The 18,248-nt window shown below is 35.7% G+C and overlaps 1 protein-coding gene across 2 annotated transcripts in view; it reads right to left on the reverse strand.

The window, feature by feature from the left end:
- Nucleotides 1-982: 982 nt before the first annotated feature.
- Nucleotides 983-18,248, reverse strand: part of msk (importin-7 msk) — a 93,454-nt gene continuing 76,188 nt past the window's right edge. For both annotated transcript variants that reach the window (XM_081727779.1, XM_081727778.1), the window contains exons 21-23: nt 10,287-10,422; nt 7,385-7,528; nt 983-4,297 (exon numbers count right to left, since the gene is read on the reverse strand). In XM_081727779.1, the coding sequence (XP_081583905.1) occupies nt 4,230-4,297; nt 7,385-7,528; nt 10,287-10,422 (348 nt within the window). In that variant the 3' untranslated portion in view covers nt 983-4,229. The remainder of the gene's footprint in view (nt 4,298-7,384; nt 7,529-10,286; nt 10,423-18,248) is intronic.

The raw sequence follows: 18,248 nt of genomic DNA on the forward strand, positions 1-18,248 counted from the left end.
GCAATGGGGCAACAGTTGCAAGCGTACCGTGTGCAATTGTGGGTTGGATCAGTGAGCAGTCGAGAGGCCGTGTGCGTGTCGTGCTTGAGTATTGCACTTGATTCACTATACCAGACAAATAACACATTTCCTCAACCGTGGCGGGCCCATTAACTGGCCTCCCAGATCACCAGACCTAACACCATTAGACTTCTTTATTTACTAGGCTGGTTAAAGGAAGATGTGTATACTACAAAGGTGGATACACGTGAAGAACTTGTCGCTCAAATCACCGACGCTGTTGCCCGCAGAGATAATGTTCGATGTGCAACACAACACACCCTCTAATGCGTTGACAAGTGCATTGAGATGGGTGGGGAACGTTTTGAACACTCTTGTAGGATGAATCAATCATCTGTCTCACCATTATTCTGTCCACCACAGCGCCTACACAGCATTTCGGTAAGTAATATTATCATTTGTCTCCATAATTATCCATGGATGTATGTAGTCTTCAATCCACTCGAGTTCCGTAACGATCGAAAATCGGACACATGTTCATAGGTCTTTTTTGGTTTATTGTCACATGTAGAATTACCTCACCAATTAGTGACATTTTTTCTGAATCATCCTGTATGATGCATTCAAAACTATACATTCGTAAATTAAAACCGTACGACTAAAACAATGAAGTTAAATTGAGCTTCTGAGAGAAAAAAAAAATTCTTTTACTTCAGATTAGATGAAAGTTTCTTAGCAGCGATTCCGTTAATCCGGAAATTCGGTTAAACGAACTTTTTCGTGTATGTAGGATGGAGACAATCTTGGCATAAATACTATTGAATACTATAGTTCTTAAAGAAAAATATTTGTTGCAAAAGTATCCAGTGTCCTTTATATCAAAGAATTCTACATCATTATTAACGAAATACACAACTATTTCGTAATTCCTACAAAACGAAAAATGGGAAATAAGCCAAAGATAATTAATAGCACCAACACATATCTAGCATCAATTTTTTATTGACGAAAAAAAAATCAAACAGGTGACAATTTCGATAATTTCTTATAGCAAAATATTTTTTTGTAATGTTTCTAACTGATAAACTCACAAGATTGTGCCTTTCATTTGCCACTTTTTTAATATATATATATAATACACATGTTCTTCGCTTCTATTGCGAAGTAACTGTTCGGGACTTTCGAATATTCTGAAAAGCTATTACAAACGAAGAGCACATCCACATTTAAGCAATAATTATTACTAAGGAACAACCAGCATTATTTATATTTCAAATACTAATAAAAATAGACTTTACAAGTACATACCCCATAGCAAAATGCTAATAAAGGGTACCCGTCTTTGGAATTAAATCAACTTCATTGCGAAGAAATTACCATGCATTTTCCCTCACACGGAAAAGTCATTAAATATGTCAGCCAACGAACTTACATCTATAAATTTGGAGTAATAAACAATTGGCAAATATATATTTCTCGACATACTTTGGCTTCTATTTTATTGGTCCCATTATTAAGAATTCATTTATGGTTTCTCTTCTATGTATTAATTCAATATATATACTACGGAATAACAGCTGAGAGAAAATAACTAGAGTAAAGGGACAAATATACAGATTACAATTTTCCTATGTACACATTATTTCTACTCAATTAACGAAACCTCTTAAAACTTATTAACTTTACGTACGGAAATTTTACACACCTGATATTTCTTACACACATACACTTACACTTACACACACACACACACACACACACACACACACACACACACACACACAAGCGTACACACACATATGAGAATAACCAAAATTACTTTCATGTATATCGTACCAGTCATGGATTCGTGCTTTTAGTATAATTACTCATTCAAAACTATGTTAGTCACTCAAACTAAAGAAGTAATATTATCCCTTAAATCAGTGATGGGCAAACCTTTTTTATTTTTTGTTTAAAAGCAGTAAGCCAAAAAGCAAAAAAGAAAACCTACGCGGTAAAATATAATTTGTTAGAAACAATGGCAGAAAATGCCTTCATTCATCAATTAGGAATCACGTAGCGGGACAGATATAACTTTCAGGAGGCCACGTCTGGCCCGCTCACTATAGTTTGCCCATCACTGCGTTAAATAATAAATTACACATAATTCCCTATAGGCAAAAAATAGTAATTACTTGATATTAATCTTTCAACTACTAAATATTCTCCAAGTATGAAATATTACACATTCGCACTACATATAACATATATAAATGGCAAATAATATAATAGACACTACACTAAAGCAACATCAGCATACGAAAATAAACCCAATTAAACTTTGCCGCAAAACTTTCAGAAAACAGCAGTATTCAGTTTGGAAACGCTACAATACAAAGCGTGGAAGGGCGACTGGAAGAAGTTCTGCTCTAGATGTACTTTTGCGACAACCACAAATGAATTCTTACGTTGGGACTAATATTCTTTCTTTCTCTTTAATTATTTAATAATAATAATAATAATAATACTAAACACACACCGCACACGCACACGTATTCACTCATGAACAGGCCTTGTCAATGATAAGTTAACTTCTTGTAGCTACATCGATGATTTTCGAAAGAGAACCGGAGATAAGAATAGAACAGTTAACAATAAAAACAAAGTACACTTTCACGTACTTTTTCATTCGCAATCCCATTTCACTGGAAAAGAAAGTGAATTGAAAAAGGCATGAACAATTCCACTTCACGATCAAACCACCGTTTATCTCTTGATTAGTTTTGAGCTGAAAACTATGACAAAAGTCGGCCCAACAGCACCCTATACTCATCTCATACAATGATTAATTCACAGGAACTTTCACTCAGTTCGTCACAAACTATTGTAGCAGTCAAAGCAACAGCCGTTCCTTGTATACAAGCACGTTATATATTTTTAAGTTTAAATTTTAGAGAAGAAAAAAAAAACTAAATAGAGTAACTTTCCCAACTATAGAGAACATCACTTTATGAAAATATTTGGTGCATAAGCAGGTACTCCGACATTCCGACCTACAGTTATGGAACTGTATTTCAGTTGGGTCCGCGCTGAACTTTCGTTACCTTTTGTGTTCTGAGTAAAAGGCACTTTTAACAACAGTTCATGATGTGGTTTACATATCAGAGCACTACCATACAGGCACTAATCTTCAACACGTACATTTTTTTAAATTGAATTTTGAAACCCAGCTCACTTAATGAGTACCTGAATGACACCATTTTGTACAATATTATCATTTGGGCTCTGGTAATTAAGCTGCACTAATATTTCTTATATTTTTTTTTTTAAAAAAAGAAAAAACTATATTGATTGATATCTACAACTACAGCAATACATGTATAAAAATGCAACCAGGAGAACAAGACATGGAAACTGTACAAAGCAGATCTCAACATGCACATCGACACTCAAGTGCGTTGTGCAAAATTTTGGGATGAAAAAAGCACAATAAATAAAACTAGAAATACTGAATAAATATTACATAAAAATTTACCACTCATGAGCAGAGAAACACTACATGAACTGCTTGTAATAGAAGTACTTTTAAATTTGATTGGCGAAAAAAATATATATATTCACAACAATGACCAAAATAACTTATTAAATAAACATGTGCTTCAACTATCAAATGGAATTCAAAACATCTACTGAGTAACATTATTCTATACGAAGTATCTTCTGTGTTTAACATGCAACTGCCAAGTTATATGCATGTATTACAAAGCTACAGAATACTGCAGTGCCTCTACATCATGCATATCAACTTTATGTATACTAATAATAATAAAAAAAGAAATACTTGTCAGGTGAAAGCCAATCAAAGAAATTTTAATAGTTACACTTCATTTCTATACACAATTTTTGGCGTCTGCATAAACCAGCATATATTCAAGATTCATGTACAAAATTTACTGTTGCACACAGACACACACACACACACACAAACATTTTTGCATAAAAGTTTCCATTGTTTTGACTGCAAGATGGAATCGGATGTATATATATCACTACTTTTCCAGTGCACAAGTGAGAATACATATTATAGGTCACTTTGCAGTCTTGTTTGTGATTTTTTTCTTGTTTTGTTTTTTTTTTTTCTTTGAAGTTCTCATTCCACTGGCAGAATTCTCAAGTGCGAATTTAACTAAACAGTTTAGGAAAAAAAAAAGAAGAAAGGTAAAGCTTCCAGATTATGTCCCTCGAGTCTACCGACCCAATGGTGTTCCACCAAAGTTAAAGGATGTAGGCACTGTCTGCTGATGAAAAACGTAACCTTGAAAAGAAAAAGAAAAATAAACTATTTCGAACACAAATCTAAGGAACCCCACACAATTTACATGTAATATTCCTGTTATTAACTGTACCCGTATTTTCACTTGTAGTAAATAGTAATACGAGGAAAAGTCAAAATGTAAAGGGATTCAAGAAAAGATACATTTATTCTGACAGAAAACTGAAAGCTACATTATTTTTCTACATGATCTCCCTGCACGTCAACGCACTTTTTCCAACGTTTCACAAGTTTTTTGATTCCGTTGAAAAAAAGAAAAAAGAAATTCTCGGTTGCACCTGTAACCAATTTTGCACCGCATCAATGACTTCTGCATCGGTTGCAAATCATCTTCCCCTACGCGCTTCCCTCAATGGTCCAAACATATGAAAATCGCTTGGAGCTAGGTCTAGATCAGCGTTTCCCAACCTTTTTCAACTTGCGGCACACTACGGGTGTAACGAATTCTCGCGGCACACTCATAGATATTATTATTATTAGTAATAGTAGTAGTAGATAGAAAATACCCTCGTCACTTCATTCTGTGATTACTGGCCTTCTCACAGAGAAAAAAAGTTCGATCACTGTTTTTCTCCCATCGTAAATCGTTATACTTATTTTTCATTCTAATTCAAAAATAGAAAACAATTCCAATGAAATATAGGACTCAGGCTTTTAAAAATACGCTTTCTTTTTGAAGACTCTATCCAACCTTTCACTAAGGAAGATCACTAAGTAATAAACGAACAAACACATCTCTTGTACTTTTAAAACAGATGGAGGTAATTTGTATGAGTGCTTTGTCAAAAGGGTAGAAAGATATTTTAAAATTTCAAGTTACGAAATAACCTGTAACAATAAAGAATCAATAATGATCATAACAATGATGATAAATACTTTTTTTGAACATTGAAAATGTACAGACAAGTAACACAGTGTGAAACTTACAATTTATTAACATGGTTAATATACGTCACAATTTTTAAATATTAATAAAATTAGTAATGTATGTATATACAATAATATATTACAATTACAGTATTTTTTTTCATTACAGAGGTTCATAGTAATGTGAAATACAAATACACATTTTTCCTGTCTTGCATTTGGTTGCTATATAATTAATAATTTTGTTTTCATTTCCTCGCGGCACACCAGCGGCCCATTCGCGGCACACCGGTTGGGAAACGCTGGTCTAGACTATATCACCATACCCTCAACGACTTCAAATTGTCCTCAGTCGTTGACGTCGATGACTTACCCAATCTTTCCGTGTCACATGAAGTTCTTCCCTGTTTGAAACGCTCTATCCATTCATAGATTTTGCTTCGCGAAACATAGCTGTCACCATACTGAGCCTGCATTCGATGAATAATTTCCGCAGGGTTAACACCTTCTGCAAACGAAAAGCGAATCACTGCCCTTATTTCCTCCTTGGTGCAGATCGACAATGGAGCCACCATATTTAATGGTCTGCTACACTCCAACGACTAACGCGGGAATATAAGAGTGACACGTTACATAGAAGTGTTGCTGACGACACTAATTCAGCGCTGGATACTAGCAGAGTTATTAAACCCTACTGCGAGGAATTGCGAAGTTCCTTTACTTTTTGATTTCCCCTCGTCAGACTACTACTTGATTTAATAAGATGCATACTCAATATTCATCGACGTTACTCCTAAAGCACCCGGAATTATCTACTGTATACGTTTCAACAAATAATTTATTGCTTTTCTAGGCACAAATTCCGTAAGAAAACTAACGTCTGTGAAACGATATCCCGTTGAGTATTTATTAGTATTAGTTTCTTAATTCCAGTAGTCTTTCATAAAATTACGTTATTTCTACACACTTCTTCTCATAAACACTAAATAGTATTTATGTAGCTAAGGAATAGTAATTAAAGGAATATTGCTTCTTAGTCCCATTTGCTTCACTTATGTTCTTTTTAAGGAGTTTTAGTTTACCAAAGGCTCTTTTGTGTATCTGCTCTATCTGTCCCGTGCGTCCGTCCAGGAACTACTTGATAGTGCAATCGCTTAGTCGTTCCAAGAACATATTTCACCTTCAACCCTAACGCTACTAAAACCGAAACTGGTAAAAGTCTACTACATTTTCCGGTTATCCATTAGTAAATTATAAATAAAAGAAAATTAATTGACATGGGAACATTAAGTTTTTAAGTGGGGAATGGAGTCTGATAGTCAAGCAGATCTGGGGAATACAGTAACATGTGTTACGAAGTTTTTTCTTTGCTTTTCACTATGAAATTGAATATTCTCTTTCACACTCCGAGTGATGCCACCTTGGTATCCTTGGCCAATATTTAGTATGACGTCATGGTTTCACCTATCTAATCTACGTGTTAAACGTCGATAGATGAGGATCTCAATAACTCAGGGACCATTCACAGTAGGAAGATAGTTTTTATTAAGTCGTATGTAGTCGAATCTTTCCACAATTTGGAACATTTTTATGTCTGTTTTTCGTATGATGATGATACAGTTACTTCACAATTCTGAAAACTTAATTTAAAAAACGACTTGAATTAGCTGTAATCAAAATATTTAATCAAATTGGACCACACTAAAAGAACTGAGTGAGAATATATGTACTTTCTCGGTGGTTCATGAAACTATAACATTCTCAACTAAAGAATAACTCACTAGTTAAATCTGATGATTAAAAAATATTTATACTGCTTTTATCCATACTTGCATAATCCTTCAGACACTTACTGAAAAGAAAATCAGAATTCTATAGGAACAGAATCAGAGAAAATACCCTGGATCATTTGTAATGCAAATGCATAGTGATTCTAGCATTATATTACAATACTGAATAAAATATCATCATTGGACTATCATTCCGTGTGTTCTCTGAACGTATTTTCTACATGGGCTACTAAGCACTCAAAGGAATCAAGAATAGTAATGTGAATGTCAAATTAGAGAAACACAAGAAGTAGCCTAATTAATGCATAGGAATTTATATCTTAGAAAAAGAAAATTATTTTTCGACTTGTGATTTCACATTATAATGCGAATTAACACGTCTACCTTAAAATAGTTCAATAATTCTACGTACCCCCGCTTTGCTCTATCCTCTTGCTCTCAGCAGCAGCTTTCCTTTGGTCAGCAAGAACGAACACCTCTTGAAGAGATTTCTGCTGTTCGCAAGTCAAATGAGCTGTCAACATACTGTACCAAGCAGGATCGTTCGCTTGGATATCTATAAAAAGTTCAAAAAGAAATTAGTCACTGAATACAGAAATACATATTAGTTCTTTACAAAATAATTTCAAAGTACAATTTATATTTCTAGGACGACTGGATCAAAGTAGGAAAACGACAGAAGTGGGCCAGTCATCAGCGTACAACAGACCGCAAACTGAACCATACTTAATGATGCATTTACAAAGTGAGAAAATGCGTAAATCTTACCCAATATTGTGGTTCTTAAATTTATATATATATATATATATATATATATATATATATATATATATATATACACTTACTATGTTATCAAAACTATCCGGACACCTGGTTGAAAATGACTTACAAGTTCGTGGCGCCCTCCACCGGTACTGTTGGAATTCAGTATAGTGTTGGCCCATCCTTAGCCTTGATGACAGCTCATTCTTCACGGAGTGCTGAACTGAGAAGAGGTATCGATACAGGTCTGTTAGGCTTGGCACGAAGTCGGCGTTCCAAAACATCTCAAAGGTCTTCTATAGGATTCAGGTCAGGACTCTGTGTAGGCCAGTCCATTACAGGGATGTTATGGTCGTGTAACCACTCCGCCACAAGCCATGCAGTATGAACAGGTGCTCGATCGTGTTGAAAGATGCAATCGCCATCCCCGAATTGCTCTTCAACAGTGGGAAGCAAGAAGGTGCTTAAAACATCAATGTAGGCCTGCGCTGTGAGAGTGCCACGCAAAACAAGGAGTGCAAGCCCCCTCCACGACCACACCGTAACACCACCACCTCCGAATTTTACTGTTGGCACTACACACGCTGACAGATGATGTTCACCGGGCATTCACCATACCCACACAACGTTTTTTACTGTTCATTCGTCCAATTTTTACGCTCCTTACAGCAAGCGAGGCGTCGTTTCGCATTTACCTGCGTGATGTGTGGTTTTATGAGCAGCCGCTCAACCATGAAATCCAAGTTTTCTCATCTCACGCCTAACTGTCATAGTACTTGGAGTGGATCCTAATGCAGTTTGGAATTCCTGTGTGATGGTCTGGATAGATGTCTGCCTATTACACTTTACGAACCTCTTCAACTGTTGGCAGTCTCTGTCAGTCACAGACGAGGTCGGCCTGTACGCTTTTGTGCTGTACGTGTCCCTTCATGTTTCCACTTCACTATCACATCAGACACAGTGAATCTAGGGATGTTTAGGTATGGAAATCTCGCGTACAGACTTACCCACACACAAGTGACACCCAATCACCTGACAATGTTCGAAGTCCATGAGTTCCGCGGAGCGCCCAATTCTGCTTTGTCACGATGTCTAATGACTACTGAAGTCGCTGGAGTACCTGGATATATAGTACATGGATATCTTAATTTCTTCCCGACCCTTGGAATGTTTCCCGCAACCAGCTTTACAATGCGTGGAAGCACGCAACTTGCGCTAGCAATTTTTAGATCAGAGCTCAAATTATTAACCTGAATTTCGTTGGGGATTCGTTCCTTTTCATACGTCAGAAAGTTGTTCATATTGAAAATTTTCTATTTATTTTCTCAAGGTGAACACGAGGTCTGTAGAAAAATGAGTCAAGGGCCGCGAGTTGACTTCTCTGATAGGCCACTCCTAAAACATCCCTTGTCCGACAAAATACCAACGATAAACTCTGCCACATTCTTTTTACTCTGGATAGACACGGTCGAATACAACAATCCAGACTACATTAAATTTGAATTACCGCAAAGTGTGCCATGAAACCAAACCACAAAATGTGACATTTTACCGTTAGTACATTTGATCATCATCAATTTTTAGACCATCTGATTTAAAAGCTTTAGTCGTGACTGTAGGCTACCCTAGTAATCCAAGCACTGATCACTTGAGTTTACAGTGTTAGCTTTACAGTATTACAGCTTCTACATCATCGTAACGACTGGTCTCCAAAACCCAACTCATTAAATATATAACAATTAGGAACAGGAAGTTCATGACCTAAGAAATATATATATATGGCTATAAAATGCCATAAAAATATGAAAAAGTGTGAAATTGTGAAAATTAACATTAAATTTGTACGTTTAACTTTAAAAAAAGAGTACAACAAACATGCCAAGTGATGTGCATCCTGTCCGCGATAAAAAATTGCTTCTCCAGTCGGTACATATTTAAACAATTTAATGATTAAGACACAGTAAATTATTGAGCGTAAATGCACTTATTTCCTGTACCTTGGCCTACTATGTAAAATGGTACGTTTCAGTGTCCTGCACGCTACTACAAACAAATAAATAATGCCTTCAAGTGAATCTTGTAATTATTGTTTAGAATTAACTGTGTATGAAAAAAAATGAAATTCACGGACATATTCGGGGGAGGGGAGACTTACATGATATATCAAATTTTAAGCTTCTAATTTGATCCTCTCGTTTAAGTCCTCTAATTTTGAGATAGCCATTCTGTTCTTGGAAGTTAGCTTCGAAAAATTCTTAAAACATGAGTCGTCTCTTAGAGATTTTACGCTGAATTGTGTGTGTCTAACTTTAGCAACTCGTGAGATTGGGTATTCTTTTGGAAGAAAAAAATACACATGCCTATTCTTCAATTTAAAGCCCGCATTCCAAAGATCTTTTTAATCTTTTGCCTAAGTCATAAAAGAAGTATAGTGCGCAAATTTCGAGTTTCTTAGTATAACGGCTTCTGATGGACTTTGATGAATGAGTTATCATCTTTATTGATAATATTACAAGTTTCACTTTTACATTAACAACGTAAAGAATACTCACGTTGCAAAACCTCCTTAAATATAACGTATTCATCTATATTGCAGTTCTCTTCGTCTAATGGCGTGGTGTAACTTTCCAGAGCAGTCTCCTCTGGCTGTTCGTAGTCTTCGTCACTTTCGTCATCTGATTCTTCATCCTGTAACAAAATGATACGAAATAATTAGGTAACCTACTAAAACCAAATTAACTACAATTAGTTAAGCATCACTCTTCTCATAGTTCTTGTATTAGGTTTTCTAAATTTGATAGCACCTTTCCAAACAAATTACAAAAACACAAAGTACAATGAATTAATAAAAAAAATTATCACAATGTTCTAGGTCTTAGAAATATTATGAATTGGAGTAGTTAATGAGCTAGGCTATTGTCAAATTCTAAATGCTGCAATTCCCCACACAAATAAACACTTTGAAAGAAGAAATAACTTTACACAATCATTTTCTTTTTGAATTTACAACTTCTGCATTAATTTTATATGTATGAATTTAAAGAAAGAGAAAAATACAATAAAACGAAAGTGTAGGATGTTTCTTACGACGAAAAATAATCAGGCATTTCTACAATTGTGTCGATAATACACCACTGAATCTTGTCTCTAGTATTTCCACTGTTTCGTTTTCGCAGTCTACTTATGCAATTAATGAATTCTAATTAAATAAAATCTTCAGTTTAAAATTTCACATTTTCAGGATGGTCCATAATTATGTATATAATGTTTGATTGAATGATTAGTATTTGTAATTCTGGACAAAAAGTTCCGATATGGCAACACTGTGTAGCCTGAGAGTGGTCATAACAGTCACTGGATTAGAATCGCTGGTGTATGCCTGACAGTGCGCGAGTCACTTGATCAGTCGACGTTGATCTGTGGAGTAGCCAGCTCAATCTCCCGAACTGACATCAGACTTTTTCCTATACGTGTTTTAAAGGACAAAGTTTTGGCCGAACTACGAGAAGCTATCACAGAAGAATCCCACAGGATAACATCTGGATGGTGCATTGGTGAGCCATGCTCTGGAGAACGAAATTAAAATTCTTGTAACTACAAGTACGAGAGTAATGCGTTTATGTTCAATTTTATGTTCAAGTTATGTTCCTAGTTTCTTACCGCCATCTTTGAAACATCATACATAATTATGAGCCACCCTGTACATCCTTCAAGATGTCAGATATTACTTGAATTCTGATTATAGTTGAAAATAATACATTACACTGGTTTATTGATAGGCAAATTAAGTAAATTGTATGCCACAAAATACGACCAAGACCGCGAGGTTATCAGACTTGCTACTAGGAGGGAGGTAAGTTATCTATCTGAATACGGAAAATTACTTTCCTTACAACATTTATTTCCGCTGATCTAATTACACTTCCTTCAATCTAATTTAAAGGAATTAGAAACTCCTCCAAACAGCTCCCATCTTCTTTACAGAGTCAGTAGTTGGTGCTTTGAAGTTTTCATCAGGTGACAATCAAAATTTGGATTACATGGTGGATGTTTTAGCTCTTCGAAACTGCATCACCTGATTGCAGTATGCACCTTCTGGGATTTGCGAATACTAGCTTCCATAATGCAGCAGGACAGCTACCACCAGTTGTCATTGCAGATTATCTGTCTGTGTATCAATAATATCCCGCAATGCTGTTAGAGCATTCCAGCTCTGCTCGATTTATTTGCATGATTCCTCCACGCACACCACCACCTAAATCCGCCAAAAACGTTCATATTACCTTTTCGGTTAAGTACTGTGGACGGAACTTCTCGCAGTCGAGGATCCCTCATGTTTCCATTGCATCGATTCCTCTTTAGAGTCTAAGTCGTAAGGTAGACACATCTCATTATCCATCAATATTCTTAAGGAAAAAGTACCCTAGCTTTCCTGCAAGCATATCCAAATTCGGTTTTCTGGTGCTGCAGCAAGAAACTTCTGATTTTTGTCAATATTCGCGGCATCTATTGGGACTTGCCTTCGACGTCATCGAATGTTCAAGGATGTTGGATGGAACTGTGTTAACTGATAGGCTATAACAAGTATTTTCAAACGATACACTTCCATAGTGCTAATACCACCACTGCGTGGCACACGCACTCAATGTCCTTCTTGCCCCATTTAAGTTACTTGCCCGTGTCACCACACACCATTCATAGATTTCCTCTGTTTCTTTCTTTGAGATAAATGTAATTATCACCCCCACCCCACCCCAAAATCCTTTATTTTAACGTTTGATGTGTAGATTATTTCTGTCTACTTCGAATGCTTGAATCAAAACTGACTTAAATGACTGCATGTCAAAGACTTGCTCGAATCTACATGAAAAATATTACTGAGGGATACAACTTACTGCACACCCCTATCTCTTAGTATTTTCCTTAGATTATCTTTTATTCAATAAGATAACTTCCATAAGCTACACCAAGCTGCATTAGAACGTTTATACTGGTTTCGTTTCAATTTAACCCTTTACAGCACCGAATAGTTCCAGAATAGATCTATAAGTATAAAAGAGGTAAGTATTACATTTCAAAGCAGGTGAGACGTAACTAACAAGGAGAAAGCTTCCACACACTGCACGAGTAAGGTATATTGGTAACTGAAGAATTGAACGTAAGATCTGCATATTTCTATTCCTCTTCCTAATCCACCCCCCCCCCCCAAATTCTTCACGTAAAATTTTACTTCTACCTAATAGCATAATAACCTGTGTCCAAGAGACATGAGTTGCTCAGTCGCTTCTGTAAAAGGTGATTCACTTACGTTCCCCATGTAATTCTCACACACACACACACACACACACACACACACACACACACACACACACACACACACACACACACACACACACACACACACACACACACACACACACACACACACACACACACACACACACACACACACACACACGCGCGCGCACACATACAATTCCAATAGTTCAACATCGAAGCTCTGTAGTCCACACTATACTATGAAGGAATATTAGTGTAGAGCTTTCAAAAGTTTGATGCTCATTTTTTAAACCTGGCTGTAAGCAGTGACAATAAACAACATACATTTAAGCTGTCTCTATACTTGCTTCCGAGATTTTCATGAACACCAAAACGACGTGTCACCAATTTCTATTTACATGAGTATTTCTCAATCATCGTATATAATTCTATCGGACAATTATGTGTCAATCAATTGTCATTCTTTCCTGAGAAAAGGCAATACCAACTACAGAATGAGCCACTTGGATTAAAACCGACAAATTTATTCAAATGTTTCTTCGAAAGGAAAATTATGTATCGTAAGAAATAAATCTGTGAACTGTCCTTTCAAGGATAGCTAGCAAAAAAGGATACATTTAAGGAACAAAAACATTAGCATTGAAACAACCTTTGGAAACTTTTACTTTATATCCTTGTAGAACATGGAACGGTTTAATCTACTGTCAATCTACAGTTCACCTATTATCTGCTATAAATGAAACCATTACTCGGATTCATAGTCAAGATTATAGTACATTAAGTAGGATTTGAACTAGCAATACCTACAGTGAAGGCAAATACTTTGATCACCGCTCTCGATTAGGACGATCAACTCCAAGGACAAAACACCGGAAGCCTACATTACAATCCTAATATTTCATATACTAAAACATATTTTGGAGAAATGTATTGAAAGCCCTGTGGGCGAATCTACCAGCTAATTTTCATATATTTTTTCTTTATTGATATTATTGTTGAAAACGCCAATTAATTCTTAAATTTTCGATTCTTTAGTGATAAAAATAACAGTGGTACAGCACACGGAGATCAACTTCTAAGTCTCTCTTGTTTGCTTCAGAAGTAACAAGGCTACGTTCTTTATAGAGAAGAAACTTATGGGATCTTTCTAGACATTTCTTTCCATGGTTGGAATCTTTTTCATGGGAGTGTCATGTAGAACTAACAAAATTATCATATTGTAGAATAAATACCACATTATTTGGGCATTTCGAAGGAAAAATATTTATCACTGTGAAATGAAATCTAACGTCCCACAATTATGCCGGCTAGGCTAAGGAGATGATGATTATGAGAAATGAATGAAAAGGTGGAACGAAAGTGGAAGGAAACGGGAGAACCCCCCAAGAAAACCTACGCACACGGTGTTTCTCCACCACAAAGTTTACTTGGCGCGACCTGGGATCGAATCAAGGACTTATTACAGTTATTTATCATTACTGAATAATTTGTTGCGAAGTTTGGATTTACTTTCTTTTGGAGCAATTTCCCATTTTACAATTTCTAGTCTCATCCCAATCTTAAAAAAGAAACATGACGTGGAAGTTCTAGTTTAACGTCCCACGTTTACGCTCTTTAGGCTAAAAAAAAAAGATGATAACGAAAACGAAAGAATTGCTGGAATGAGAATGTGGGAGGAAACTGAAGAATCACGAGAAAACCACGGACACAATGTCGTTCATCACAAATTAACATTGCCTGAAAATTAATCTGGGATCCGTCGCACTAGAGCGCTACCACTAGGTCTTTCTTCAGAAAGAAGGAAAAGCAGCAAGAGATCGAATTCCCATTATGTACTGTCATAATATGTGTAAATGACAATAAATAATGACAAGTTGTACACGTATATATATATATAGGTTCCATACTACTGTAATTATGGATCTTCAAACTTTTTTTTTTTTTTTTTTTCATGTTTTCAGCAGCTTATAACTACGAGATGATTGATTTCTGCGCCCAGGTTGGTAGAACTGGAATGAAGATTGGGATGAGATTAGAAATTGTAAAATGGGAAATTGCTCCAAAAGGAAGTAAATCCAAACTTCGCAACATATTATTCAGTAATGATAATTCGCGTGTCATTTGTTACAAATGATAATGCAAAGGTAAGGTTTAAAACACCGGCAACGTTTGGGAGGTAATTCCTGACACCAAGATAAGACAAAAACTATAGACCAACCTGGGCGCAGAAATCAATCATCTCGTAGTTATAAGCTGCTGAAAACATGAAAAAAAAAAAAAAAAAAAAAAGTTTAAAGATCCATAATTACAGTAGTATGGAACCTACCATAGTAGACTCAAGGCTTCACTTAAGAACTAGTATGTGCCCTATCCAAAAATCAGTTTCAGAATCCTGTGGTACTTCCACAACATTTTTTATAGAGGTATTTGATAAGTACTTCAAATTATATGCCCGCAGTCAAACTGCCTCTAAAAAAATTGTTGCGTGAGTACAGCAGATTCTGAAACAAGCACATATTAGATCCTATTTGAAATCTTCACCTGACTATGGTAGGTCCCAAGTATTGTAGCTATGGACCTTTAAAGTTCATAGTTTCATGTTTTCGGCAGCCTATAACTTCGAAATGACGGATTTTTCCATCCAGGTTGGTCTATACTTTTTGTCTTATCTTGGTGTCAGGGATCACCTTCCAAACGTTGTCGGTGTTATTTTGAAACACCCTGTATAGATTATTCTTTCGAGTCAATTATAACGTAGTATAAGGAGGTCGTTACTTCTTCCACCTCACCAAAAATATTTAAAATTTCTAATTTTTCAAATTAATTACGATTTTGTACTTGTAAGATGCTTTCAATAATAACTTACGGTCACTGATGCTATCATAGGTAACCAAAATTACAGCTATTCTTGTAAGGGTTTGTGAATATTTACTAGCATGGAAATGGGGAAAAGGGAAAGTATGTTGTTCATAAAAACACAAAGTCAATTACTACCAGTCAGTGAAAGAGAAAATTATTGCAGGCTAATGAGGAAAATCTTTAAAATAAACGCGTATTTAACCTGTCATTTTCAACGTAACCTCAACTTTTCGTTTATAAATATGCTGCATAATTTTCAAACTGCAAGCATTATCAAGGTTTCGCCTGAAGCAGTAACGCAAACAACAGAAGTACGGTTAGTTTATTCACTGATAAATATTCGTATTGACTTTTCCAAAGACTCAACTTTATCATCTTAGAAAGGTATAATAAAAATGTACACTTGGCACAAAAAGCGCATTTCCTCGATATGGACAGATTATCTAATAGTTTAATTCATGCACTTTTTTAGCCAACATGCTAATTACACTGCATTCCTAAATTAAAATCAGAAACTATTTTTTTTATACACACAAGGTTGAAAGAATGAAGTAACTTTCGAACTGCTTTCGTTTTACCTAGGGTGACCGAGCCGGTAGTGGTCACCTAGGACAATAAATTTGAAGTGCAGACTCGTATTAGCCAATAAACTTTAGTTTTTTTTCATTTTTATTGTAATGCCTTTTACACTTTCTGTATACTGCACCCCTAATGGATAGCTTTTTTAAGTTGGTCTACAAGTCTAGAAAAGGTTCGTTACGTGTATATGGAGAATTTCTCCAATTTCCAAATTCTGAAGGTAAGTAAACCGATTTATTCCACTTTATCTAGTTTATTTTATAAGCATTGTGAATCTTTCTAATATATGTATAATAATTCAATAATGATCAGTTTTTTCAGAAATATATTTACTTTTTACGCTTACATTGTTGCAGACATGAGTCGTAGGGGTGACCACTACTAAAATATAAAATGACTACTTTTTAGTAACAGTTACACTAGGTGACCATAATTGAAAGTACAATTTCAGTAGTGGGCATAGAAATAACCAGAATAAAAATTAGTGGTGGGCACAAAAACCGGTTTTTCACCGGATGCGGTTTCAGTTTCCTTCAAAACCGGTTCCGGTTTTTTTTTCCAAAATTGGTTCTATTTCTGCCAAGAATAGTGTTTCGTTGTTCTCCGGAAACCGATTCCGTTTCCACAGAAATAGTTTTGTTTTTCAAAAATTTTCACCGAAATCAGTTTCGGTGAAAAACCGAATCGATTTTGTCGTAAACCAAAACCAGTTTCAGTGAAAAACCGAACTGGTTTTTGGATATCCGAAATAGTTTTCGGTGAGAAACCGAGCAGGTTTTGGAGAAAACCGAAATGTTGGTTTCCGGTTTTTATAAAGACCGCTTTTGCCCATCCCTAATAAAAATGCTTATTTGGTAAAGGTCACACAATACTTTTGAAATTACTTTCTTTTCCTTCTTTTATCATACGCCTAATCTCTCTCCATTTTCATTTTATTTTCTTTTTTGTACCGTACTCCTAATCAATGTTTTTTAAAAATATTTTTCCAAAACTAAAGAAATGCCTTGTAAAAAGTAATTATTTATGTACAACGATGACTGTTGATACGGTTTGCTCCCAAAATCATTCACATTACCTGGAATCCAAAATTGATGAACAAACATCAACCAGTTTCAAGGAAGCAGGTGACAGCATGGGGATGAAAGATTTCATGATGTATTTTATATTTGGGAGAAATTCCGTTCAGAGCAGGTAACAGAGGATATGCAAACGATGTCTGCGGAGTCTGTGGAATTGCTCCGCGATCCTACTTAAGATACACAACCTATACCCAGAACGATTTACCTCGTAAGTCTGATGAAGGATATCAATCAAAAAGCAATGCGCCTCCAACAGTTACAGCCTCTCAGCCTGTCGGTGCCAGTTCGGAATGTCATAGCCAATGCAGGTCCAAAGTAAATTCTAAATGGGAAAACCGTGTCTCTAGCCCATTCAAAAGAAATTTGTTGTGACCAAAAAACTGCAGAGAAAACACAAAATTCCAAAAAGACGAAGCTTCGATTCCCTGATGTGAGTTCAAACCAGTACAGTGACTTCTTATGTAAATAACAAGATGAAGCAAAATCGAAGTCTAACAATTGAAACAGTTCACGTGAGGCAAAAGCAACTTGTGAAGTTGATACGAAAATAATTACCTAAGGACGTGAGTATCAAAAGAGTAATGTAAGATCTCAGCACGTCCACGCCGGAAATAAGTCGAGACCGGTGCAGTGTACTAAATGTAAAAAAGAGTTTTCATGTTAGTTGTGTATCCGTTAAACATTGTGAGGATTTTGGATTTTTCTATCTTCATAAAA

Source organism: Thermobia domestica, chromosome 10 (assembly GCF_964235325.1).
Source record: "Thermobia domestica chromosome 10, izTheDome1.hap1.1, whole genome shotgun sequence".
NCBI classification, from domain to species: domain Eukaryota; kingdom Metazoa; phylum Arthropoda; class Insecta; order Zygentoma; family Lepismatidae; genus Thermobia; species Thermobia domestica.